This window comes from Eulemur rufifrons, chromosome 24 (genome assembly GCF_041146395.1).
Source record: "Eulemur rufifrons isolate Redbay chromosome 24, OSU_ERuf_1, whole genome shotgun sequence".
NCBI lineage: Eukaryota > Metazoa > Chordata > Mammalia > Primates > Lemuridae > Eulemur > Eulemur rufifrons.
The window spans coordinates 14528351-14553856 of record NC_091006.1 but is presented as its reverse complement, the minus strand read 5'-3'; the positions used below and the strand labels follow the sequence as shown (position 1 = coordinate 14553856).

The 25506-nt window shown below is 44.0% G+C and overlaps 1 protein-coding gene across 1 annotated transcript; it reads left to right on the top strand.

The window, feature by feature from the left end:
* Positions 1-4364: 4364 nt before the first annotated feature.
* Positions 4365-24018, top strand: NLRP9 (NLR family pyrin domain containing 9). Its single transcript, XM_069456931.1, has 9 exons — positions 4365-4647; positions 8022-9573; positions 10455-10616; positions 12403-12567; positions 18679-18849; positions 19631-19801; positions 21538-21708; positions 22157-22327; positions 23886-24018. The coding sequence occupies exons 1-9, from the start codon at positions 4365-4367 to the stop codon at positions 24016-24018; spliced, it is 2979 nt and encodes a 992-aa protein (XP_069313032.1).
* Positions 24019-25506: the final 1488 nt, after the last annotated feature.

Genomic DNA, 25506 nt, shown 5'->3' with positions numbered 1-25506 from the left:
TTGGTGGGTCTGTTGGTTCCGACAGTGAGATTCATGTAACCTGGAGAGAAAATACAAAGAAATCTCTGGTGTTGAGGAATTACAAAGGAAGAGGAAGGCAACTGTAGAGAATTAAGACCTGTTGCTGTGGTAATTAGGCTGATTGGCTTTGAAGTCATCTGTTACCACCCAGACATGCTAGGATGTCCCGAGTTTATGCTAAATTGTGTGTGAATTACTTCATCACTGACTTTGTTTTGTCTGTCCACAAGCGTTGTGGGTGTGAGCCAGGTGGTACAATTCAGGAGGAGGGAGGCAGGGTGTGCCGAGGACCTTGAATGGGTACAACACAAATGGCAGTGGTGGTGGAGCCTCAAGTCTGCCTGGTGAGAATGTGTGAGGTATTAGGGATCCCCGTGAGGACACGCACCCCACATCTGGACCCCGTAGCATGAGGGGTGGGGCTGATGAAACAGTCCGAGAGAGAGCACAGGAGACTCAGTACTTACCTTCAGAGGAAGCGTTAGTTAGCCAGAGCAGGAAGGAGAAATGTTTAAAGAAGAGACTTAGAGCACATGAGTTTTTTAAAAATTCTGGTAAAATGTTCTACCTTTTTTTTTTTTTGTTTGTTTTTTGAGACAGAGTCTCGCTCTGTTGCCCAGGCTAGAGTGCTGTGGCATCAGCCTAGCTCACAGCAACCTCAACTCTTGGGCTTAAGTGATCCTTCTGCCTCAGCCTCCTGAGTAGCTGGAACTACAGGCATGCACCACCATGCCCGGCTAATTTTTTCTATATGTTTTTAGTTGTCCAGCTAATTTCTTTCTTTTTTTAGTAGAGACGAGGTCTTGCTCTTGTTCAGGCTGGTCTCCAACTCCTGACCTCCAGCGATCCTCCCGCCTTGGCCTCCCAGAGTGCTAAGATTACAGGCCTGAGCCACCGCGCCCTGCCTTCCATTCATCTCTTGATGAGCACTTAAGTTGCCTCTATGTTTTAGCTATTGTGAGCAATGCTCCTGCTAACATGAGTGTCCAAAGGCCTCTTTGAGACCCAGCCTTTGCTTCTTTTGGCTATACACCAAAATGTGAAAATGCTGGATCTTATGACAATTCTGTTTTTATAATTTTGAAGAGCTGCCATATTCTCTTCCACAGTGACTTTACTATTTTACATTCACACCGACAGTGTTCGAGGGTTCCAATTTCTCCACATCCTCACAAACTCTAGTTATTTTCTGACTTTTTGATAGTTACCATCTTAATGAATGTGAGTGGTATCTGATTGTAGTTTTGATTTACATTTCCCTGGTGATTAGTGATTTTGGGCATCTTCTGTGTGATTATTGGCCATTTGTGTATCTTTGGAGAAGTGTCTATTCAAGTTCTTTGTCTGTTTTGAATCAGAATGTTTTTTGTTGTTGAATTTTAGGAGTTCACTATATACTGAATATCAGTCTCTTATAAGATATACAATTTGCAAACATTTTCTCCCATTCTATGGGTTATTGTTTTACTATTTTGTTTTTTTTTTTTTTTTTTTTTTTGAGACAGAGTCTCACTCTGTTGCCCAGGCTAGAGTGAGTGCCGTGGTGTCAGCCTAGCTCACAGCAACCTCTAACTCCTGAGCTCAAGGGATCCTCCTGTCTCAGCCTCCCGAGTAGCTGGGACTACAGGCATGCACCACCATGCCCGGCTAATTTTTTCTATATATATTTTTAGCTGTCCATATAATTTCTTTCTATTTTTAGTAGAGATGGGGTCTCGCTCTTGCTCAGGCTGGTCTTAAACTCCTGAGCTCAAACGATCCGCCCACCTCGGCCTCCCAGAGTGTTAGGATTACAGGCGTGAGCCACCGCGCCCGGCCTGTTTTACTATTTTTATTTATTTATTTATTTTTATTTATTTATTTATTTATTTTTGAGACAGAGTCTCACTCTGTTGCCCAGGCTAGAGTGAGTGCCGTGGCATCAGCCTAGCTCACAGCAACCTCAAACTCCTGGGCTCAAGCGATCCTCCTGTCTCAGCCTCCCAAGTAGCTGGGACTACAGGCATGCACCACCATGCGGCTAATTTTTTCTATATATATTTTTAGCTGTCCATATAATTTCTTTCTATTTTTAGTAGAGATGGGGTCTCGCTCTTGCTCAGGCTGGTCTCGAACTCCTGAGCTCAAACGATCCGCCCACCTCGGCCTCCCAGAGTGCTAGGATTACAGGCGTGAGCCACCGCGCCCGGCTTGTTTTACTATTTTGATGTTGTCTTTTGATGCACAAAATTTTAAAATTTTCATAAAGTCCAATTTGTCTATTTTGTCTTTTGTTGCTTATGCCTTTGGGCGTAGCCAAGAGCTCACTGCCAGATGCAAAGTCCTAAAGATTTGCCCTCTGTTTTCTTCTGAGTGTTTTATAATTTTAGGTTTTGCATTTAGATCTTTGATCCATTTTGAATTATATAGGTTGTTAAGTGAGGGTCCAGCTTCATTCTTTGCATGTGGCTATAGATGGTAATAATCTTCTGCTAATGATTTGCAAGTGTCTGAGAGGTGTATTAGTCTATGCTATGATTGTGAGTTTGTCATTATCTCCTGTGTACGAAGCAATGCTTTCAGGTACATATATGTTCATGAATTCTATAACTTGGAGGACTAAACCTTGGTTTGAAAAATAGTCTATTTAGTGGTTTCTAGTTTGAGTGCTTTTCAATGCTGACATTGTATACTTTTTTAGGGGGTTATATTTCACCAGGCTTATTATTCCTCCATTATACTTTCCTGTGTATTATCTAAAATTCTCTTATAAATAATATATGGTAGGATCTTGGTTTACCCAGTGTGAGTCTGTATTTTAACTAGTGATTTTATTTCCTTCATATGTGTTGACATTATAATTATATTTGGCATTATTTTTGCAGCCTGTGTTGTCTAGCTTATATTTCTGCTTCATTTCCTCCCTTTTGTTGAGTTGCAATGATTATCTGATGGTGAGAAAGTCAAATACTCTGTTTTTCTTCTTCTAATTGCTTGTCTGCAGATATTACCCTATCGTAAATATAACCTTTTTCTTATATGCTATTGCAGGAAGGCATATCGCTGCTAAACAAGACAAAGAATCTAAACATGTTTTGATGAACTCTCTGCCATCTTTATTTCCATCTCTCAGAATGACATCACCTACAACTTTACTGCCAGTTCATGCTCTCCATCGTCAAAGTTGGGTTAGAGCATGCTACATATGGGCAGGTTTATAGAATAAGGAAACTTTCATAGGATGCTGGGGGAATGTAAATCAGTATATCCACTGGGTAAACTCTTGGGCCTTACGCAGTGAACACAGTGACTTACAATTATAAACCTAGAGGAATATGTGCTGATATGCACCAAGCTTGTTCTTCAGAGCATCATTTATCTAGGTGAAAATGAGAAAAATATACAAATACCAGTCAACTGTAGCATTAATAAATGGTCGAATATTAACAGTGGGATACTATATACCAATACAACGGAACCACTTATAGCTACATGCAACAATATGAACTAATCTTGCAAATAAAATGCCAAACAAAGGAGGCCAGATAGAAACCACTTTATCGTTTTATTTGCTAAAAATTATTGTATGACATCAACTTATATTGTTTAGAATGAATATCTAAGTCATAGGATTATACAGCAAAACTCACCTAGTGTCAGGGCAGTGGTAATCTCTTGAGAGCAGGGTGTAGCTATGAAGCAAGGAGTACAAGGATTGTGATTTCCCTCTTGGTCTCGTTGCAGTTACACTGGGTTTGCCTTAAATTCAATCTGCCTTCTGTCTTTCAGGGAGTCATCACATTTTCATGTATACTGAAGACACACCTTTAGGTTTTTGATTTTTAAAAAGTACTCATTGCTTAGTTAAGTTAGAAGAGAAACTGTTCTACTCCAAGGAACAGTCAGTATTAACACGGCCTTTTGGACTTTAGATAGAAGTTCCTGCAATCACAGTCAGCATCCAGCTCTTCTCAGAAGTGTCTCTGCAGACACACGGTGGAGGGCACAGGGACAGAAACATCCCGACTTCTTCCTTGACTTCACTGAGGAAACTCAAAGCTTTATTATGGCTTTAGCTGGTTATGATCACCCCTGACATCTGACTAAGCATAAACTACGTTTTTAGTTGCTAGCACTGAATTCACATGCGTTCGTGCAGAAAGTTGAAGGGGAGTGATGCTTCTTCCCCAGATGAACCTGGCCGGGTGTGTTTGCTGCCAGCAATGCCCAGTGTTGGCGCTGTTGAGGCACTCAGGCTGCTGATATGTAGCTCTGTAACCATGTCATCCTTTTCTAGGTATTGCTTCTTTTGTTTTTGAAGATTCTTTTTCCTCTGGAAAAGTCTGAGCTCACAGTCCTGGGACATGACGGCTGAATCTTTTTTTTCTGACTTTGGCCTGCAATGGTACCTGGCAGAGCTCAGAAAGGAAGAGTTTTGGAAATTCAAGGAGCTCCTCAAGCAAGAACCTCTGAAATTTGAACTCAAACCAATCCCCTGGCCTGAGATAAAGAAGGCTTCCAAAGAAGATCTAGCAAAGCTGTTGGACAAGCATTACCCAGGAAAACAAGCATGGGAGGTGACACTGAGCCTGTTCCTACAGATCAACCGGAGAGATCTCTGGACGAAGGCTCAGGAAGAGATGAAAGGTAAGTGCAGGGTGGATGGGCAGGGGCCCAGCAGCGATGGCTGGTTCACCGAAGCTTCTCAACAGGAAGGTGATATCACTGCTGAAGGGCTGGCCACCCCCATCGGGTGAGAATGTGCTGTGGGTCAGTGTGAGCCTGGGAGGTAGTAGAAGAGTCGCAGGCCAACGCTGGTCATATGTGTGTCCACGATGAGCTGGGGATGGACAGGGTCCTGATTTGTAGTGTTCATCTAAGTGTCTCCCTGTTTTTATGTCCCAAGCTGTGTCACTTCTATTGTAGGAGATGACCTGGGGGCTAGTGTCTGCATTGCCAGGTCCGCTGAGATGGAGTTCTAGGACGGGAGTGGCTTGTCCCTTTGACCAGACAGGTGCTAGGGACTAGGCAGATTCCTGATATTAGGAAATAATGGTAGACAGCTTATGTCCTGGGTATACAGGAAGCATTCTTTGTGCATAATGTCCTTTCATTCACATCACAACTCAACAGAGGTTTGCAAATGAGCCTCTGTCTCAAAATATATATACATATTATGTAAATATTTTTATTGTAATATGATCTCAGTCATTCCTTGTGAGAGAATGAAAGGAAAAATACATTGTCCTGAGTCGATAAGCAGTGTAAATGGAGTTGCAGTCTGGCAACAGGAATCCAAGGCTTCATTTTTCTTGTCTTTAATCCAAAAACTTTAATGCATGGATTTTTCTTTTATTAATTATTATATCTCAGGTGCCTATATTTTGGTACATTGTAAGTGTACCATGAATAATTAATTATAAATTATTAATTTTAGATAACCTCATTTATGAATTTTGTCTCAAGAAATCTTGACTGTCATCAAAGGTTCATTATGGACAAATATAGAAAATAGATAATGATAAATCCATTCAATTAAATAATGGAGGGTTTTACGAAGAAAAAGTGCATGAACGGAAAGAATCCATATTATATTGTTGAGTCAAAAACCATATTCCAAAATAGTACATACAGTGTAATCCCACTGAAGGGAGAAACAGCAGGCGGAAGGATACAGACACAAACCAGACTTTGAACCAGGATCATGGATGTGTGATACAGTTTTAGAATGCCTGTATTTCCTTTCTCTTTATGTTTTAAATTTGAGACACTTTTGTAATATTAACTTTGTAAAAAATCAAAATCACTGTTCAGAGGCTTGAGTGACTCCTGTGTGGTAGATTGAAGGGATACAGTTGGGAACAGAAGTGGGCGTCACCTCGTCTGTGGAGCGCACAGGTGCTCAGCGAGATGGTGCTTGGTGCTCCCTCTGTGTAAGTCTAGGGCCCCTTCGTGGTCTGCTTCTGGATTTGAGTATTGTCTGCAATTTGAAAATTCAGATTCTGAAAAGGATTTTAACTTTGCTCCCTTTTCCATTTCTTATCACTAATTAGATAGATTTTGCATGCAATTGTATTTTGCTGATGGGTGACTTGCTCGCGTCAGTTTAATTAAAGAAAATGCATAAATAAGGGGGAGGCTATAGAAACAAGGCCAGTTTTAGAAACAATCGATACAGTTAAACTCTTCCAAGTTTCTAACTTTGGGCCTGATATAACATCACTGCAAATATCAGATTAAAAAAATGCAATCCTGGTTCTTAAAATCACCATCCTAAGAGAGACTGTTATCAAGAGGCACCAAGGCCATTGCTAGTTTAGCAGTAGATGTGACACGTCATCAAAGAATAAATAAAGGAGTGAGGTCTTCATTTCTGTTCCTGTTGCATGAGGACGGCAAAGCTGGCTGAGAATTAAAGGTAGAGTCGGATTTGTCGCTAGTAGTTGGAATAACACTGGATATTTTAACAGAAACACTCAAATCTCAGTTACTATAATATTACTGATTGCAGTGAAGTATGTGAGCAAGAAAGAAGTGTCTTTTAGGGCACAGGAAATCTACAGCAGTTGTTCTTTCTTGGTGTGGGTCACTCACCCCCAAGAGGTGACCCAGAGACTCTTGCTCCATCCGTATTTTTTGCTCTTCCATTTTGAGTACACGGCCCAGTTGTTGGGCTGCCTGCATTACGCTGGTGTCAGGGGAAAACAGCACGAGGCTTGTGCTCAGAAAATTTTTCTGGGCAAGGCCTGAAATTTCACATTTTGCTTCTGCTCACAATCCGCAGGTTGGAATTCAGTCATGTGGTCACACCTGACAGCCAGGGGGTTGGGTTTGAAAATGTAATTTCCCTTCTCAGGGATAAAACATGCCTGGGTAGAAGGAAACGGCACGAGAATGCGCAAGGAGGCTTGAAGCAGTATGGCATGTCACAGGTGACAGGTGACAGGTGTCCCTGCAGAGAGGGAGCGGGAGTATTTTGAGGACCTATCAGTTCTGTGTGAGAAGGAAAGGAAGTCCCTGATGGCAGCTAAGCTGGTCTTGGCATCACCAAATCTGCCTTTCAGAAAGAACTCCAATAATCTTCATGTGAGTAAACTGGAAATAGGCTCTTAAAGGAATTAAGAAATTGAGCCTCAGCTCCTTTAGGATACACTTTGTGATGTGAAGTTTCCCAAATCTCAACTTGTGTAAAGGCCACATAAAATAGCCTTTTACACAGGGAGTCCTTGTTAAATAATTATTGGAGTAACATGGCCATTTGCTCTGGGAGACGTCTTTGGGTTCTCGTTACAGTATTCCCCGCTTTATCTTTCCCTGAAAATCTGCCTTAGGTCACCTGTTGCGGTGCATATTCTTTAATGCAAGGTATGGTCTTTAGCTATATTATATATTTTTTTACCTCCCCCAATTTGTTGCTTTGAGCATCAAAGGTATATACTAAGGGCAGGTTGAAAGGGTGATGGTTCAGGGGCACAATTCTGAAATTAAGTACAGTCAGCATGGTCATAGAAATAACTCAGACCAAATGGTTTCAGGTCAGACAGAGATGGGATAGACACTGTCCCCTAATATTCATTCTTCCGTCTAAATTAGTCAAGTCACATAAACTCTCCCAACACTTTCCTGTAAGTAGGACTAGAATGGCTCGTGATGGGTTTTTAAAGAGGTGAAATATGCAGAATACATGGTAACATTCTCAGCCCTGACTCCTGGCAGACCCCCAGGCAATGGTGGTGCTGATGGGTTCTGTCCTGGGGAGATACGACCCCCCTCTCCCAGTTTGAAATGTAATTTCCAAACATTCCCACTTTGCCACAGCCTGGAACTCTGAGGCAGGTTTCCAGTTTTGGTCACGTGCTTCCATGGCCGTGATTTCAGATAGATTATGGTCCTAACAAAACTAAGTTAACCAGCCTGGGCATCCAGACGTGTGTCCCAGTAAGTCTGTAGGATTAGTTCTGCAGAGTAGAGAAGAAGGAGTGTGTTTTTAACTGTCTCATATTCTGTTCTCATTAACTCAGATAAGCTAACCCCACACAGAAAGCATATGAAGGAGAAATTCCGTCTCATATGGGAAAAGGAAGCCTGTCTTCAAGTCCCCGAGCATTTCTGCAAACAAACCATGAGGAACGAATATATGGAATTGAATGAAGCGTATACTGCTCAGGGGGCTGCACCAGTCACTGTAGTTTTGCGAGGTCCTAGGGGAATAGGAAAAACAACGCTTTTAAGAAAAGTGACATTGGAATGGGCAGAAGGAAACTTCTGGAAGGACCGATTCACATTTGTTTTTTTCCTCAATGTCCATGAAATGAACTGTATTGCAGAGATAAGCTTAGTGGAGCTTCTCTCCAGGGACTGGCCTGAGTCTTCAGAGATGATCGAAGATGTTTTCTCCCAGCCAGAGAGAGTCCTGTTTGTCATGGATGGCTTTGAGGAACTGAAGTTTGACCTGGAACTGATGGCTGACTTGTGTGACTACTGGAGGCAGCGGCGGCCACCGCAGATTATCCTGAGCAGTTTGTTGCAGAAAAAATTGCTTCCGGCCTCCTCTCTGCTTCTTGCATTCGGAACAGTGGCTATGCAGAGAAACTATTTCTTGTTGCATCATCCAAAACTCATAACTGTCTCAGGATTCTCTGAGCATGAAAGGAAACAGTATTTCTACCACTTCTTCTCCAACAATAATGAAGCCTCCAAAGCCTTGAATTTTTTGAGAGGTATTAAATCACCGTTTGCCTTGTACCAAAGTCCCCTCCTGTGCTGGTTGGTCTGTACTTGTATGAAAGGGCAGCTAGAGAGGGGAGAAGACCTTGCAATTGATTCTGAAACCACCACCTCTTTGTATGTATCCTTTCTAACAAGTATATGCAAAGCAGGAAGTGGGGACAGCCCCCCTAAGCTGAGCAGAGTCGGGCTAAGAAGCCTGTGTGCTTTGGCTGCAGAGGGGATGTGGACTTACACGTTTGTGTTTTGCCCTGAGGACCTCAGGAGGAATGGGGTGTCTGAATCTGATGCCTCAATGTGGGTGGACATGACACTTCTCAGAAGGAACGGTGACTGCTTTACCTTCAAGCACGTGTCTATCCAAGAGTTTTGCGCTGCTATGTTTTATTTGCTCCAACTTCCCGAAGACAATCCTAACCCGGCCATTGGAAGCATAACCCAGCTTGTAACAGCAATTGTCGCTCAAGGCCGAATCTACTTGATCCAGCTGGGGGTATTCGTGTTTGGACTCTCAGCAGAAAAAATCATCCCCATGCTGGAGACATCCTTTGGTTTTCCACTGTCAAAAGACATAAAGCAGGAAATAACCCAATGCCTTAAACATTTAAGTCAGTGTGAACCCGGTCAGGAGCTGGGTTTCCAGGAATTGTTCAATGGTTTATTTGAAACCCAGGAAAAAGAATTTGCAACAGAAGTGATGAATTTCTTTGAAGAGGTCAGTGTTTATATTGGTACTATGGAACAGTTGGTAATAGCTTCATTCTGCGTAAAGCATTGTCAAAATTTGAAGAAATTCAGTCTGTGTATGGAGAATATCTTTCCAGACGACTCCAGATCCGCCTCAGAGTGAGTCCATTAATCCCCCCACCTCCACACACACACACATACACACACACACATACACACACACACCCCGTACTTGCAGTTTGCTGCAGTGTGGCGTGGGCGTTGCAGGAATCCTTACACTTCTGTGCTTAAAATCAGGGACGTTGTGGTCGGAAAGACTTCCTCTGGAGCCCTGGCACTGCCGTTCCTCAGCTGCCTGACTGTGAGCGCAACTTCTGGAAATTCTTCCTTCTGTAGAAGGAAGAATAAAAGTTGTGTCTACTTCCTTGGGCCAATGTGGAGTTAAAAGGCAGGCAGTTTTTACTGTTGTCACGACTGTGCTTTTTCCCCTCCGTAGCATGTGTATTGTGCCCTGGTGACCCCACCGGGAGGGGACTCTTGGAAGCTTGTGCCTGGTGTCCTCTGGATTTTTTTTTCCATGTGATTTTCCCTCTTCTTATTTTGCTTTGTGTTCTCTTATCAGCTTAATATTACCAGCTCATACTTTACCTGTCAAATGCATACCATCTTTCACAACGTTTTTGGATACAGGTCCCTATTCAGTGAAAGGTTACCAAATATCAACCGTTGTTCACATAACGATCACATATTCTCACCTAAAAGGGGAAGAAATGGAGGAAGAATGAGGTTGAATCGCTTGCCCAGGGTGACATAGCTAATAAGTGGTTCAACCAAGGTTCAACCCCAATTCCTCTTGCCTCAGGGTCCACTTTCTTAACCACAAAGCTATGTTGACTCAGTTTACCTGACTGACCTTCTTCCTGTTCAGGCCTGGGTGTCTTTCAGCTTTGAGGGGCTTTGGGAATGGTGTTCTGCCTGTTCAGAGAATGTCTTGAATTGAATTTAGCCGCTGGAGAATCACAGTCTTTGTTCTCTCATAGTCACGTTAAGAAGCTCACCTATTGGCAGGATCTTTGCTCAGCGCTGAGCAGCAGCAAGGACTTGCAGATATTAGATATGGAAAACTCTACCCTCGACAGTACCTCCCAGGCGATTCTTTGTGAAGCCCTGGCTCAGCCCACTTGCAAACTCCAAAAATTTCGGTAAGTTTGATATCAACATGTCCTTTAAGTAAATAGCAAAGTTTCCTTCTCTCTATTCTGGCCTTTTTGGAAAAGACTACTACCGCATAAATGCAGAGCTGCAATCCAGTGTGTTAAGTGTAGGGACGTGTAAAATAAAGTCCAGTTGGAGATCTGAAAAGGGAGCAGTCCTGGTAGGATGTGTGGATGTTGATGGATCAAGAATATATGTTTCTAATGAGTATGATGCGCACTGTCTGGGGAATGGACACGCTTGAGGCTCTGACTTGGCGGGGCGGGGCATGGGCAATATACATAACCTAAACTTTTGTACCCCCATAATATGCTGAAATAATAAAAAAAAAAGAATACATGTTTCCCAGGTAAAAGAGGAGGAAGAGTACTGAGCACGACAGATCAGAAAATAGCCTTGAATTTATAAAAGAGAAACATAATAAAAATAAGCATACCGAATATGTAGCATTTATAAAAGATTTCTTTTGCAGACAGCTGGTTGCTTTTCATGCAATATTTCCTTCAGCTTCTTTTAATACTCGTAACAATCTTATTATTGTTACCTTTATACAAATAACATACCAGAAGGGTAGAGGAGCACAGTCATTTGCTGACATTTTGATTATCTTGATTCGCCTGGACCATGCTATTCTCTTTACCCCCACAGGCTGACTGCTTTCAGGTTAAATTTAAGTGTTCCTTCAGCTTAAAGATCACCTCTTCATGGAAGACTTTCTATGCTCCCAGAGCACCTTATACCTTTTTTTTTTTTGGTAACAGTTATCACACGTCTAATTATGGGCCAATATATTTGTACAGAAAAGAGTTAATATAGCAGGCTTAACACTCCTGACCCTGGAGAGGCCTGCATGCTAGGTTGATCCAAGCATGTTGGTGTCTTGAAACTTGGATTTGGGGGAGAATTCCCACTCCCTTAACTGATAGGAGTGGTTCACTCTTCCTAAACTGCACCAACAAAGTGGTTTATGATGAATGCTTCATTTCCCTCTGTGAGTTTTGAATTTTGGCACATGCTAGGCATAAGATGTGACAAGCCCCCAGTAAAAACTCTGGACACTGAGTCTTTAATAAGCTCCCCTGGTAGACAACACTTCACGTTGTGTTGTTAAAATTTGTTGCTGGAGAAATTTATTGTATCCTGGTGACTCTACTGTGGGAGAACTCTTGGAAGCTTATGCCTAATTTCCTCTGCATTTTTCCCACATTCTTTTTCTCTTTGCCGATTTTGGTTCATGTCCTTTCACTTTAATAAATCACAGCCACAGTATGACTATATTCCAAGTCACACAAGACCTTCTAGCAGGTCACCAAAGCTAGGGGTGATCTTGCAGAGCACAGCACGTGTTTGTTGACTAAACCTCCACGATGGGAGAAATGACATCTCTGCTCTTTACCCTGGTATCTCCAGCATGTAGCAAAACACAGAGCTTTGTAGGGGCTCAGTAAATGTCTCCTGAATGAATGCACCCTGAAAACGCTTTCTTCATTTTATGTAAGGAGACTGACTCAGAAATGAATTTCTAAAGATCCCAGATGGATAGTAAACAGTGGACCTCATTGAACTCTTTTTCTTCTTCTTCGAAGCAGCTTGGACCTCTGTGCTTTTCTGGTGCCTAAAGATCCCAGCGAGAAATCATTTATGGGCAGGAATAACGAGAATTCCAAAAACAGTAGAGTGAGACTAAGAATTTAAAGCAGGAAGAATCGTATGAGAGATGTCTTGTGTGTGCTCAGATCTCATTGCATGACTCTATTTCCTTATCCTTTGCAGGTTTAGTTATGTAAATAGCTTTGGAAATAATTTAGACTTCTTTGAGGCAATTCATACCCCTCATCTGCAATACCTGAGCCTGTATAGCACCAGCCTGTCCTACGCTGATGTCAGGCACCTGTGTGAGATGTTGAAGAAACCAATGTGCAATGTGGAAGAGCTGATGTAAGTCTCTGAATTGTCCATGTCAAATGGTATTTTTTCCTAATGCCAACTTTGCGGTTTGAATACGCCCGTTTTCTTTCCTGGAGGTCATTTCATCAGCCTTTGTCTCTCATGTTTTTCCATCTTTTCAACCTCCGTCTCCCCAGATGTTCTAGCAAGGTGAGCATGGATTCTAGGGGGGCAAGGCTTCCTCTCAGAAGGTTTGGTCCACCTTTCCCATCTCAGAGACGCCTTACCTGATGCTTGTTTCTGCCCTCAACCAACCATGCCAAAACTAGAACTCCATTTACGTTCGCAAAGATATTCGTGGAAACTTTAAAAAGCATGTAAATGATCACAAGTGTAATGTAACCTGGCAGATGACAACACTGAGCTGGAGGGAAAGGGACTTGCCCAAAGTAATTTCTTCGTCTTGAAAATTATTTGGGCTTCACCTATACCATTTGGATGGTTTCTAGGCAGGGCCGATCCATTCCTCCACAGAAAGAACAAAGAGAAGTTAGTGAGGCAACAAGAAACAAAATCAAGTCATTAACCCAACAGGAGAACGTGCTGGTCTCTCTTGGTCCACTGTCTTTTTGTTGTAACCACAGCAAATACTATTGATGGATTCTCGTGCAGTCGGTTAATTTCATGGGTCACAATGGATCAGGAGAAAGAGGCAGGTTCTATGCATGAGTTGTTTGAGCATATAGAATTGCCGTAGATCTCGTTCATCATTCGAGCTATCTCCATATCATGGAAATTTTTTTCCCCTTCTACTCTAACTTTCTCAGGGTAACTTACAAAACTCCTTAGTATTTTACCCCATTTCATAGTTATGCCATTTGCACAGGGTTTTATACGTTAATATAAGAACTGAACAACAGATCTGTGGAAAGCAGGAGTGAATCACAGACGTTTTGTAGCTGGAAATGTTGCCTTTCAGGGAAAACCAGCTGTTTTCTTGATTGACTTCAGTTTGGTACTGAAGGTGGGTGGTCTTCAAACTCAAGTTCTCTCTCACTCAGTCATTCGCAACAGGGGCAATTTTGTCCCTTAGGGGATGTCCATGTCTGGAGACAGTTTTGATTGTCACAATTGAACGGGGAGGGTGCTATTGACATCAGGTGGGTGGAGGCCAGCAATGCTTCTCAACACCCTACAATGCACAGGACAGCCCCCCTACCAACACTACAGAGAATTATCTAGTCCAAAACATTGGTAGTGTGAGCCCAGGAGGTGCTCTAGGATGCATGAGAGTGACACATCTCTTCTGGTGGTGGCAGGGGTCAGCTTGGCTAACAGCGTGGGCTGGATATTTGCCTAAATCAACCCCGGGGCCCTTGTACTGGGCAAAAACCATCCAGTAGTATACAGTGGCCCTGGACAAATGTTTTTATGGATACCACTGCCTTACTCTATGTGTGTCTTGATACCTTTCTGGTGAACACCTATTTTTTTTTTTTTTTTTGAGACAGAGTCTCACTCTGTTGCCCGGGCTAGAGTGAGTGCCGTGGCGTCAGCCTAGCTCACAGCAACCTCAAACTCCTGAGCTCAAGCGATCCTCCTGTCTCAGCCTCCCGAGTAGCTGGGACTACAGGCATGCACCACCATGCCCGGCTAATTTTTTCTATATATATTTTTAGCTGTCCATATAATTTCTTTCTATTTTTAGTAGAGATGGGGTCTCGCTCTTGCTCAGGCTGGTCTCGAACTCCTGAGCTCAAACGATCCGCCCACCTCGGCCTCCCAGAGTGCTAGGATTACAGGCGTGAGCCACCGCGCCCGGCCAACACCTATTTTTTGACACCAGCCATTCTACTTTGCCATTGTTGTTTACATGTTACTTAAAGATTATTATAGACTCACAAGAAGTTACAAAAATAATACAGGGAAGTCCCATGTACCGATCACCCAGCTTTCACCAAGGGTAACATCTTACAAAATAATAGTATGTTATTAAACTAATAATTTACTAATATAATACACATAGCTATTTTTTTTTAATTAATTTATTTTTTTTGAGACAGAGTCTTACTCTGTTGCCCGGGCTAGAGTGCCATGGCATCAGCCTAGCTCACAGCAACCTCAAACTCCTGGGCTCAAGCGATCCTTCCGCCTCAGCCTCCCAAGTAGCTGGGACTACAGGTGCATGCCACCATGCCTGGGTAGTTTTTTGTATATATTTTACTTGTCCAGCTAATTTCTTTCTATTTTTAGTAGAGGCAGGATCTCGCTCTTGCTCAGGCTAGTCTCGAACTCCTGAGCTCAATCGATCCACCTGCCTCGGACACTCAGAGTGCTAGGATTACAGGCATGAGCCACCGTGCCCGGCCTACACATAGGTGTTTTTAAAAAATGTTTTTTTGAAAAATCAAGTAAAGCTAAACTTAGCATTTTTAAAAACTTTGGTAAAGTACAACTTGTTACTAAATACTACATTTCCTTCTGCCTTAAGAATTTCTTTGAATAAAGAAATCTAATTTCCCATGATTAGATTTCTGTATTTATTGTGAAATCTCCCCACACCTTCTAACAACTCAGTTTTTTTTACCCTGGTAAAAGAATCTTCTTTCCTTTTTATTTTCTCCTGGAGACTGGCGTCCAGAGCCTTCCAGTAGAATATGCTGTTTGTACCTGCTCCCTGGCTGTCTTCCTTGTACTTTGTCAACAGGGGCCTCTTCCTTGTAGGATCCTGTTTCCTAGGTTTTCACACCTCCCGCGCTCTAGATTTAATTATGTTTCCTGTTCTTGAGCTTTACAGAAATAGGATCATACAGGATATATGCTTTTTATTGATATCATTTGCTTAACATTTCTGATATTCATATTGTCTTGTGTAGCAGCAGGTTTGGGTTTTTTTCCTCCAGTGTCTTTAGTTTCCTTTTCTTGTCTTTTGTTTTTGCTGAATATTATCCCCATGTGTGACTATACCACAATCCGCTTAATCACCCTGCTGTTGAATATTTGGGCTATTTCCAATGGTTGGCCGTCATGAATAAAGCTGCTATAAACATTCTTGTACATACTTTTTGAGACATAAGCATAAGCACACATTTCTCTTGAGCATGTACCCAGAAGTGGATCATGGGGAATGTGTATGTTTGGCTTTAGTAGATATTACAAAAGAGTTTACCAACGTCTTTACCAGATTATACTGCTATGAAATGTACTAGTGTTCTACTGGTGCCACCTCCTCACCTACACTCGGTGGTGGTGATCTTTTAAATTCTAATCATTGTGGTTGTGATGCAATATCTGGCTGGATTTAATTTGCATTTCCCTAAGGACCAATAATTTAAACACCTTTTCGTAAGTTTGACTGTTTGGTCTTCCTGTTGTGATGTGCTGGTTTGATGTGCTGGTTAAGCCCATTGTTTTACTGGGTTATTTGTCTTTTTTTAACTGATTGATGGATGCTCTCTCTATTAAATATATTCTGAAAGGAATTCCATGTCAAACATATGCATTGCAAATATCTTCTCTGGGTAGCTTGATTTCTCACATTTTTAACATTGTCTTTGGATGAAGGAGAGATTCTTTATCAAAATTAATTTGTTAATTTTTTTATGTTTAAGTGCCTTTCATGTTTGTTTAAGAAATTTTTTTAAGGCCAAAGTAATAAAGATAACTTTCTATGTATTTTCTGAAAGTCTTATTTTACCATGCAAAATTGAGGGTATGATCTATTTTGAATGAATGTTTTTGTGTGATATGAAGTTTTTTCTCCATATGAACACAGAACACTGTTGAAAGCCCACTTTTTCTCAACTGAATGACAGTAGCTATCTTTGGAAACCAGATGACCACTGGTGCACGTGTGGGACTGAAAATGCTTTTGTTTTGATTTTATTTTTGAAGATTTTTTTCACACATCACAATTGTACATTGTTAATGTTCTTTTTTTCCTTTACACTTTAAAGATGTAGTACTACTATATTTTAGCTTCCATACTTTTCTCTAAACTTAGTCATCAGTATTTTGTCCAATTGAAGGCAATGTGTTTAATGTGTCTTGTCTCTTGCTAATTTTAAGATTTTTTTCCCCCATCATGTGTGGTTTTTGTATTTCTTTGTATTTATCCTACTTAAAAAAATTCACCGAGCTTCTTATATTTGTGGATGAATGTTTGCCTAGGTTTCTGAGAACACTTTCCCATTATATCTTTAAATATTGCTTCTGCTCCATTTTCTCTCTAATTTCCTCCTGGTCTGAGAGGACAGATCCCCATTATACTTTTAATCAAAAGAGGCTTGAAGAGTGAGGAGCTTTTTAAAAAAAATATCAGAATGGAGAAACAAAGACTTCATGCATCCATATTTCCCTATGCATTGATCTTTGAGTAGGACAGAGAAGAGAAATTGGAAAACAGCCACGTAACTCGGCTACAGTGGACCCTTGAACAATGTGGGGGTTAGGGGTGCCGACCCCACACGCTGTAGTAAATCTGCACATAACCATTGACTTTCCCAAAACTTAATTATGAAATAATGGCCTACTGTTGACTGGAAGCCTTACCAATAACATGAACACACATTAACACTTACTTTGTATGTTGTATGTATCATACACTGTATTCTTACAATAAAGTAAGCTAGATAAAATAAAATGTTATTAAGAAAATCATAAAGAAGAGAAAACATATTATTCATTAAGTGGAAGTGAGTCATCATAAGTCTTCATCCTCCTCATCTTCACAGCGAGTAGTCTGCTGAGGAGAAGGAGGCAGAGGGGTTGGTCTTGCCGTCTCCAGGGTGGCGGAGGTGGAAGGAAATCCACGTATGAGTGGACCCGTGCAGTTCAAAGCCATGTTGTCCAAAGGTCAACTGTAGCTGGACGTGGTGTGAGACTGATTTGAAGAAATTGGCAGGTTCCTGATTACCTGTCACTTTTAAGCTGCATGAAAGCTCAGAACAGGGTTTAACAATCTCGGCACTTGTGATTTTATGATTTATAATAAGCAATATGTATATTGGTCTTCATCCCAGGTTCCTGCCTTCATCCCAGGTTCCTGCCTCCTAAGTCTCTTGGAATATCTCTGGTGAGCAGCACGTCTTTGATTCCAATGAGGCGACTCTTGGTGGGTTCCTGGATGGAGGCTGTCACCAGAAAGACCCAGCAATGGTTAAAAGCTTGGAACTTTCAGCCTCACCCCCAGCCCTAGGGAGGGGAGAGGGGCTAGAAATGGAGTTAATAATCCATGATGCCTATGTGAGGAAGCCTCTTAAAAATCCTAAAAGCGTGGAGTTCAGAGAGCTTCCGGGTTGGCAAACACATCCACCCATCACACCCCAACTCCACGGGGACAGAAGCTCTTGCACTCCGAGCACGTCCAGACCTCATCCTATATATCTCCTTGTCTGGCTGTTCATCTATATCCTTTATCATTTCGTTTATTAAATGTTTAAGTGTTTTCCTGAGGTGTGCGATCCACTCTAGAAAATTAGTCTGACCCCAGGAGGGGTTGTGGTCAGTTGGTCGGAAGCACGGGCAACACAGCCTGGGGCTGATGGGTGGCCTCTGGGGCACAGGGCAGTCTTGTGGGACTGAGCACTCGCCCTGTGGGTCTCACTCTGACTTCACGTGGACAGTGTCAGGACTGCATTACATTTTAGGACACCCACTTGGTGTCCACTGAAGAAATGCTTCTTGTGGCGGAGGGGAGGGGGACTTGCTGTACATCCAGTCACAGACGTGTGTGATGCTGAGTGTGTGGGTGTAGGACAGGCAGTGTGGTCTTTCCTGTCTCTGATAGCACTATTGACAAGTAATCATGTAATCAGATTTATTGAATTCCAGATGACCCTTTGCCATGGGTTCTGTCCTCAGCGATGTTGAGCAGCATCCCTTGTTTCTTCCATTGTGACAACAAACAATATCTCTCCCCGAAGGCAAAATCATTCCCAGTCAATAACTACTGGCTTAGACTTTTTGCTAACTTCAGAGCGAAGCCATCAGTGATTAATGAGGAAAGCCACGTAATTATGTCTGTGCTTTCAAAAAGCAAAGAATGTAGACAAGGGATTGGCAGGGGCAAGATTAGAATTGGAGGTATCGTTTGGTTTCTGACTAATCTTGCATAAGCCACCGAAAGCTTTGGTGGCATCTCACGACGTGTCTCCCTTGTAGACTGGGGAAGTGTGACATCACAAGTGAAGCTTGTCAAGATATTGCCTGTGTCCTCATCTGCAACAACAAGCTGAAACGTCTCTCCTTGGTAGAAAACCCCGTGAAGAACAGAGGCATCATGGAGCTGTGTGAAGCCCTGAGACACCCGAGCTGTGTCCTGGAGACGCTGATGTAAGTGGGTCGGGGGAGGCTGAGGGAGTGCTGAGGGAGGTTTCAGAAGTGTGCAGGCTCACATGGATCCACCCAGCAATCAAATGCCCACTGGGGGACACAGCAGAACTCAGAACCTGTAGATAGACCTGAGTTTCTTTTTCATGCCTCAGTTGCCTCCTCTGTAAATGGATATGACACAAACATAGAAGCACCATGACACTGCATCCAGGAGGTGCAAGACCAGCCCTTAGATGCCTCACATCTAATTTGGAGCTCAGTGGATTCTAGTTGTCATGAAGAGGGATGATGTCCCTGTAGAAATAGTGCTGGGATAGGGGACAGTATAAATAATCAGGAAAAAGGAACTTATTTGACTCCTTTCAGTTCAGGGCTTTGTGTGTTCTGGGTTATTACTGAGTTCCCCCGGTGTCTCCTCTTCTTACTTGTTGCTAACGTGCGAAGTGAACTGCTTCCTCTGCTGGGTGGTTGGCCGGGGTAGCAGTATATTCCATTAAGCCATAAGTATGCTCTATTGCAAAGAACGGGTGATTTTGTCCAAGGTCATTCAGCAGGTGGTGGTCTGATTGGAACTGGAACCTGAAACTCTGTTTGTTAGGACACTGTGTTCCACATTCATTCGTCTGTATTTCCATAGCTGCTACAAGTTTTCATCTCCTTATTTTCTCGAGTGACGGCAGAGTACAAGGAACAACTTAAAAGTCTTTTCATGTGGAGTCATGGGAATATTACCATGTGAAGCTCACATGGGTTGGCAGATTATGTGTGTGTTTCTTTGCAGGTTAAGGAACTGCGGTCTCACCCGTGTCTCCTGTGACTACATCTCCCAAGCCCTTTTGTGCAACAAATCCCTGTCCTTGCTCGATCTGGGGTCCAATCTGCTGAAAGATGGCGGAGTAGCATCTCTATGTGAAGCGTTGAAGCGCTCAAACTGCAACATACAGGAGTTGTGGTAGGACTGGCTATGATGTGCTTCAATGTCAGGGTTCCTCTTCTGGATATTGGCATTCTGGGAAGGAAGGAAATAGGGAGGTGGAGGTGCCATTGTGTGAACGTCTGTGTCTCCCCGGGGTTCATGCATTGACTCCTCGCCCCGCAGGTGATGGTATTGGGAGGTGGGGCCTTTGGAGGTGAGTAGGTCATGAGGGTGGATGGAGTCTTCCACCTTTATAAAGAGGCCCCAGAGACGCCCTTGCCCCTTCCACCACACATAGACACAGTAAGTAGATGCCGTCTATGAACCGGGAAGTGGCCCTCACCAGACACTGAATTGTTGGCACCTTGGTCTTGGTCTTCCAGCCTCCAGAGTGGTGAGAAATAAATTTCTGTTGTTTATAAGCCACGTATTTCAGCCTGTGGTATTTTGTTATAGCAGCCTGAATGGACTAAGACAGGAAGAGAACTGTGCCTGCTAAATATGTAATGATGTGAGATGATGGATGTGATTCGTCCAGGAATGTGCAGTGGCGTGCTCACCTGGGTCCTGACCAAGGGCATTACGAGGACACAGGAAGTACAGCGTGTTCCCCTGGAATTGGGTCTCTGGCCCCAGAAAGGCCTGAAATGGAGTCCAGGGTGCCCTTGACGGGCTGTGTGAACTTGTGCAGGCAATGCACCTCTCCCCAGGTGTAGCGTGAGGATAACTGTAGTCCCACCTCAAAGAAATGGGGTGGCCAGTTGGAATCATGCACACGAAAATCTATTATTAATGACTCTTAATATGCACTCAGTAAATGACAGCAGGAGCTGTAGCATGAGAATCATTCATTCCTTCTGGGAACTGGAGACTCTTCTGGGTGGATAAGGTGGATGGGTGAATGAAACGCTCCCCCATCCCTGTTCTCGTGGGCTTCTACTTACCGAGTGTCATATACACATGTGTGTGCGTGCGAGGTTGCATACATGTGTGCATGTGTGTTTATATTGTGGTTTCTCAATCTTAGCACTCTTGACATTTTGGCCCAGATCATTGTCTATTGTGGGGGGCTGTCCTGTGCTTTGTAGGGTGTTTAGCAGCATCCCTCATTTCTATCCACGGGATGCCAGTAGCACCAGTGTGGCAAACCAAAAAGTCTCCAGGCACTGCCAGATATCCCTTGGAGGGCAAAAATCACGCCTGCCTGAGAGCCGCTGACACACACACACAAACATATGAGACACATGCACATCTGCATGGGTGTGTGTGCATGTGTGTACACACACATCTGTCATCTGTGTGTCACTCATCTACCGTCTGTCCATCCACCTTCCACCTAGCCTCTGTCTTCCACTTACCATGTTTCTGTCACCTGTGTGCTGGCAGGTGACAGTACTGTGGGGAATCACAAGCATGGGGGGTGGAGAGAGATCAGGGACATGATATCATATAATTAGGGGAGGCCTCACCGAAAAGGTGACATTGGTGCTTAGATTTGAAGGCAGTGAGGAGGGAGCTCTGCGGACAACCAGGGCGGGGGCATTTCGGCCGGGAGAGCAGCAGAGCAAGGCCCAGGAGGGGAAGAGCTGGGTGGGGTGGAGCAGGGCGGGGAAGGGGGAGAACTTCCCCGCAGTGAAGCTGCTACTTCATTGTCATCTGAAAGCACTTGGGTATTTCTTGCTTCATACGAATAAATTGGAATAAGCTGGGCCGTTAAAGACTGGACTTCCTGAGTACACACGTGTTTGTGTGTGTGTGTATTTCTCCCCCAGGTTGGCGGCTTGTGACCTCACTTCTGTCTCCTGTAACGACATCTCTGCTGTTCTCCGTTGCAATGAAAAGCTAAAGACCCTGAAACTTGAGAAAAATAACATACAAGATGCTGGCGTCAAACAGTTGTGTGAGGCTCTGAGGCATCCGAGCTGTAAATTGCAGTGTCTTGGGTGAGTGTCTGCCTTCATCCTTGTGGGAGAGCTTCCCTATTTGAAGAGTAGGAAAAGCTTGGAGGTTTAATAGGATCACAGACAAGCAGGTTTATAAAAATAAGTCTATCTGGAACAACCTGACAAATGAAATGCTGTCCCAGGGTTTGCTCAATCTCGGTACCGCCAACATTTGCGATTGGGTGGCTCTTGGCTGTGGGGCTGTCCTGTGCATCAGAGGATGTTTAGCAGCATCCTCGCCACTGTCCACCAGCTGCCAGTAGCATCCCTGTGTTGGGACAATGTCACCAGACATTGTCATCCATCCACCAAGGCACAGTCACCCTGGTTGAGGACGGCTAGTCTGGGTGGTGAAGTCTCCACTCCACGGAGCTGGTGTGGAACAATGTCGTGCTGTCCAGCCTGCCCAAAGCCACGGCCATTTCCCTGCCGTGCCTCCCTTCTGCAGGCTGCAGATGTGTCAGCTCACCACTGCCTGTTGCGAAGACCTCGCCGCAGCCCTGACCGTCTGCAAAACATTGAGGAGCCTGAACCTCGGCTCCGTCACCTTCGGCCATGAGGGGGTGGTGGTGCTGTGTGAGTCCCTGAGCCACCCGGACTGCACCCTGGAGATGCTTGGGTGAGTGGACGCTGTTTCCCCAGGTGACGCATGACTTCAGAGCAAGGTTAGTCCCTTGTCAACCTCAGCAGATGGCTGACATTGGGCTGGAGTGTTCTTTGTTGTGGGGGACTGTCCTGTGCATCGTAGGATGTTGAGCAACATCTTTGACCTCTGTCACCTCTTTAGTTGCCAGCAGCGCCTCCCTCCCATTGTGAAATATATCACAATATCTCCAGACATTGCCAAATGTCCCCTGGGAGGCACAGTTGCACCAGTAGAACCAAAGCTCTTCTGTAAACACTGTCTCCTACCTACACTGCCCCTGAGTGTGCAACACCAGCTCAGAGCTGGAAGGGGTCCTATAAAGCTCTGTTCCACAACCCCGGGGCCACGGCCTGGGACTGGTGTGTGGTCTGTTAGGAAATGGGCTGCACATCACCACCTGGGCTCCAGACCCCCCACATGCACCCTCACCCCCTTAGTCCATGGAAAAGTTGTCTTCCATGGTCAGAGTCTTGACTCAGAAGTACATTCAATAAAGAGCAGCAGTTAATGTTCTGAAAATTATATTTGCATTTAGAGTGTACCTATTTGACATCTGTGGGTGGGTATTTGAATGCTTGCTGGCATGACGAGCTGGGGATCTGGCCATGGACAAACGGCTCACTTCTCTGCCCTCGTGCCCTTTACTCTGTACTAGGATGGGAGGGGTGATGTGTCAGAGTAACAGGCGAGACACTGAGCAGCGCTGGGGTTGGGGGCACAGAGTGGCGGGAGGCTGCGGTCAGGGCAGGAGCTGCTGAGGACGAGGCAGGAGGGTCTCTGGGCTGACGTGGACAGAGATCCTACAGAGCCAGGCACAGGTTTAAACACCCGAGTACATTAGCTCACTTTATCCTCAGAGCAGACCACGAGGGGCACTCGTATTGCCCTTCCTTACGGAAGAAGATACCCATGCCCAGAGAGGAGCGTTCTGCTGCCTGAGGGCACACGGCCAGGGAGGGGTTTACCCAGACCTTGAAAATGGCTGTGCAGGCTCCAGACACTCAGTTCCAGACAATATGCTTGACCACAACTGCTTTCAAGCTGGCCTTGAGAATGTCTGAAGTATTGATGGGTGTGGCATGTCCTTTAAATTACCTCCCCAAAGTGGGTGGGGTGTAAACAGAAAAGGCTAAATATTGATAATTATTGAAGCTGGTGATGGGTACATGAATTCATCATACTGGCCTCTCTGTATGTTTGAAAGAAGTCCATGATATATTATTTAAGTTAAAAAAACCCGCACATTACATGTAAGAACAACAAAAGTGCCTGAGCATATAAACATCCGATGAATGGAAGTTGTCATTGTTGCATAACTTCAAATTTTTTTTTGGACTTAAATCTTAACTTCTTGATACATGACTTACATGGACTTTCACTGCAAGTCAGATTCTATACGAAAGATTCCTGCTTTCTCTTCAAATTCCACGCATTCTCCCCAGTCTTTCTAGGGAAGAGAAGAAAGGAGGCATCGGAAGGCAGAGAGGCAAGTAATCGCGTGCAAAGGAAACTTTTATTTCTGTCTTTCCAGGCTGGACAAGTTTGCATTTGGTGAGGTAACTCAGATACTGCTGACAGCCGTGGAGGAAAAGCTTCCCCACCTGACTATTTCCCATCAGCCGTGGGTGGATGAGGAGTACAGGGCCAGGGGTGTGCTCCTCTGACGGGGGCAGCCTGAAGTGGCCTTTTCACGAGGGCTTTTCCTGCGTCTCCTGCTGTCATGCCCGGTCCTGTGATTGCTCGTCCTGGCACTGGGGGCTGTGACCCCAGGGCTCCTCCCTGACGGTCCTGGCAATGCAATTATGGAATGTGGTTCAGCGCATACGTGGTTGTCTTTGTCTCGGCCCTCCACTCCCTTATCTTTGGAATTTTCATCCTACCCTGCAGTATTTAGAAGAACAAACATGTTAAATGAATGCTGAACACTTCGGAAAACAGGGCTTTATTTTCTCAGTGGATGTCTTGGTGTGTGGGAGGTTGCATTTGAAGGAACCACAATCCTCTGATACTTCTTACTTGGAAGTGATGCTGGGATGTGATTATATTGGTGTCCCTAGAGCCAACATCCACTGAGACTTTCTAGTTTGTCCAGATTTATATTTGGTCATTTTTCTCGTCTAATAAAAGAAGCATTTCCAAATCTCTGCATATCCTGTAGTATATGACACTCCAATGGAATTTTAAAAAATTCAGTATTATCTTTTACAAATGTATCCGCAGAGTTTAGCATTATTTCTTTTTTCAAATATAAACACTCCCCTGTCATAAGTAAACATTCCCTGGTTCTCCATTGCCTCTACGGTAAATTACTCATGCCTTAATTGGCCTGGTATAGAATTTTTATTATATTGTTGCTACATAATATAAAAGCAAGGTGACACAGAAGCTGGATTATATAAAATCAATTCCAATTAGATGGGAATATAATTTCACATTCCTCTGAAAATGAGGGACTCTTCAGATACTTGGGAAGACTTGATCAACATTATATGGATTTGCAGAGTAAGACATGAGTACAGTGGCTCAGATGAAGAAATTTGGGGATTGTAAAGATAGGAGGTATGTTACTCATGTTGAGTGTGCCCCTGAGTGTGCAACACCAGCTCAGAGCTGGAAGGGGTCCTGTAAAGCTCTGTTCCACAACCCTGGGGCCACGGCCCGGGACCGGTGTGTGGTCTGTTAGGAAATGGGCTGCACATCACCACCTGGGCTCCAGAGCCCCCACATACACCCTCACCCCCTTAGTCCATGGAAAAGTTGTCTTCCATGATCAGAGTCTTGACTCAGAAATCCATTCAATAAAGAGCAGCAGTTAATGTTCTGAAAACTATATTTGCATTTAGAGTGTACCTGTTTGACATCTGTGGATGGGTATTTGAATGCTTGCTGGCATGACGAGCTGGGGATCTGGCCATGGACAAACGGCTCACTTCTCTGCCCTCATGCCCTTTACTCTGTACTAGGATGGGAGGGGTGATGTGTCAGAGTAACAGGCGAGACACTGAGCAGCGCTGGGGTTGGGGGCACAGAGTGGCGGGAGGCTGCGGTCAGGGCAGGAGCTGCTGAGGACGAGGCAGGAGGGTCTCTGGGCTGACGTGGACAGAGATCCTACGGAGCCAGGCACAGGTTTAAGGACCCGAGTACATTAACCC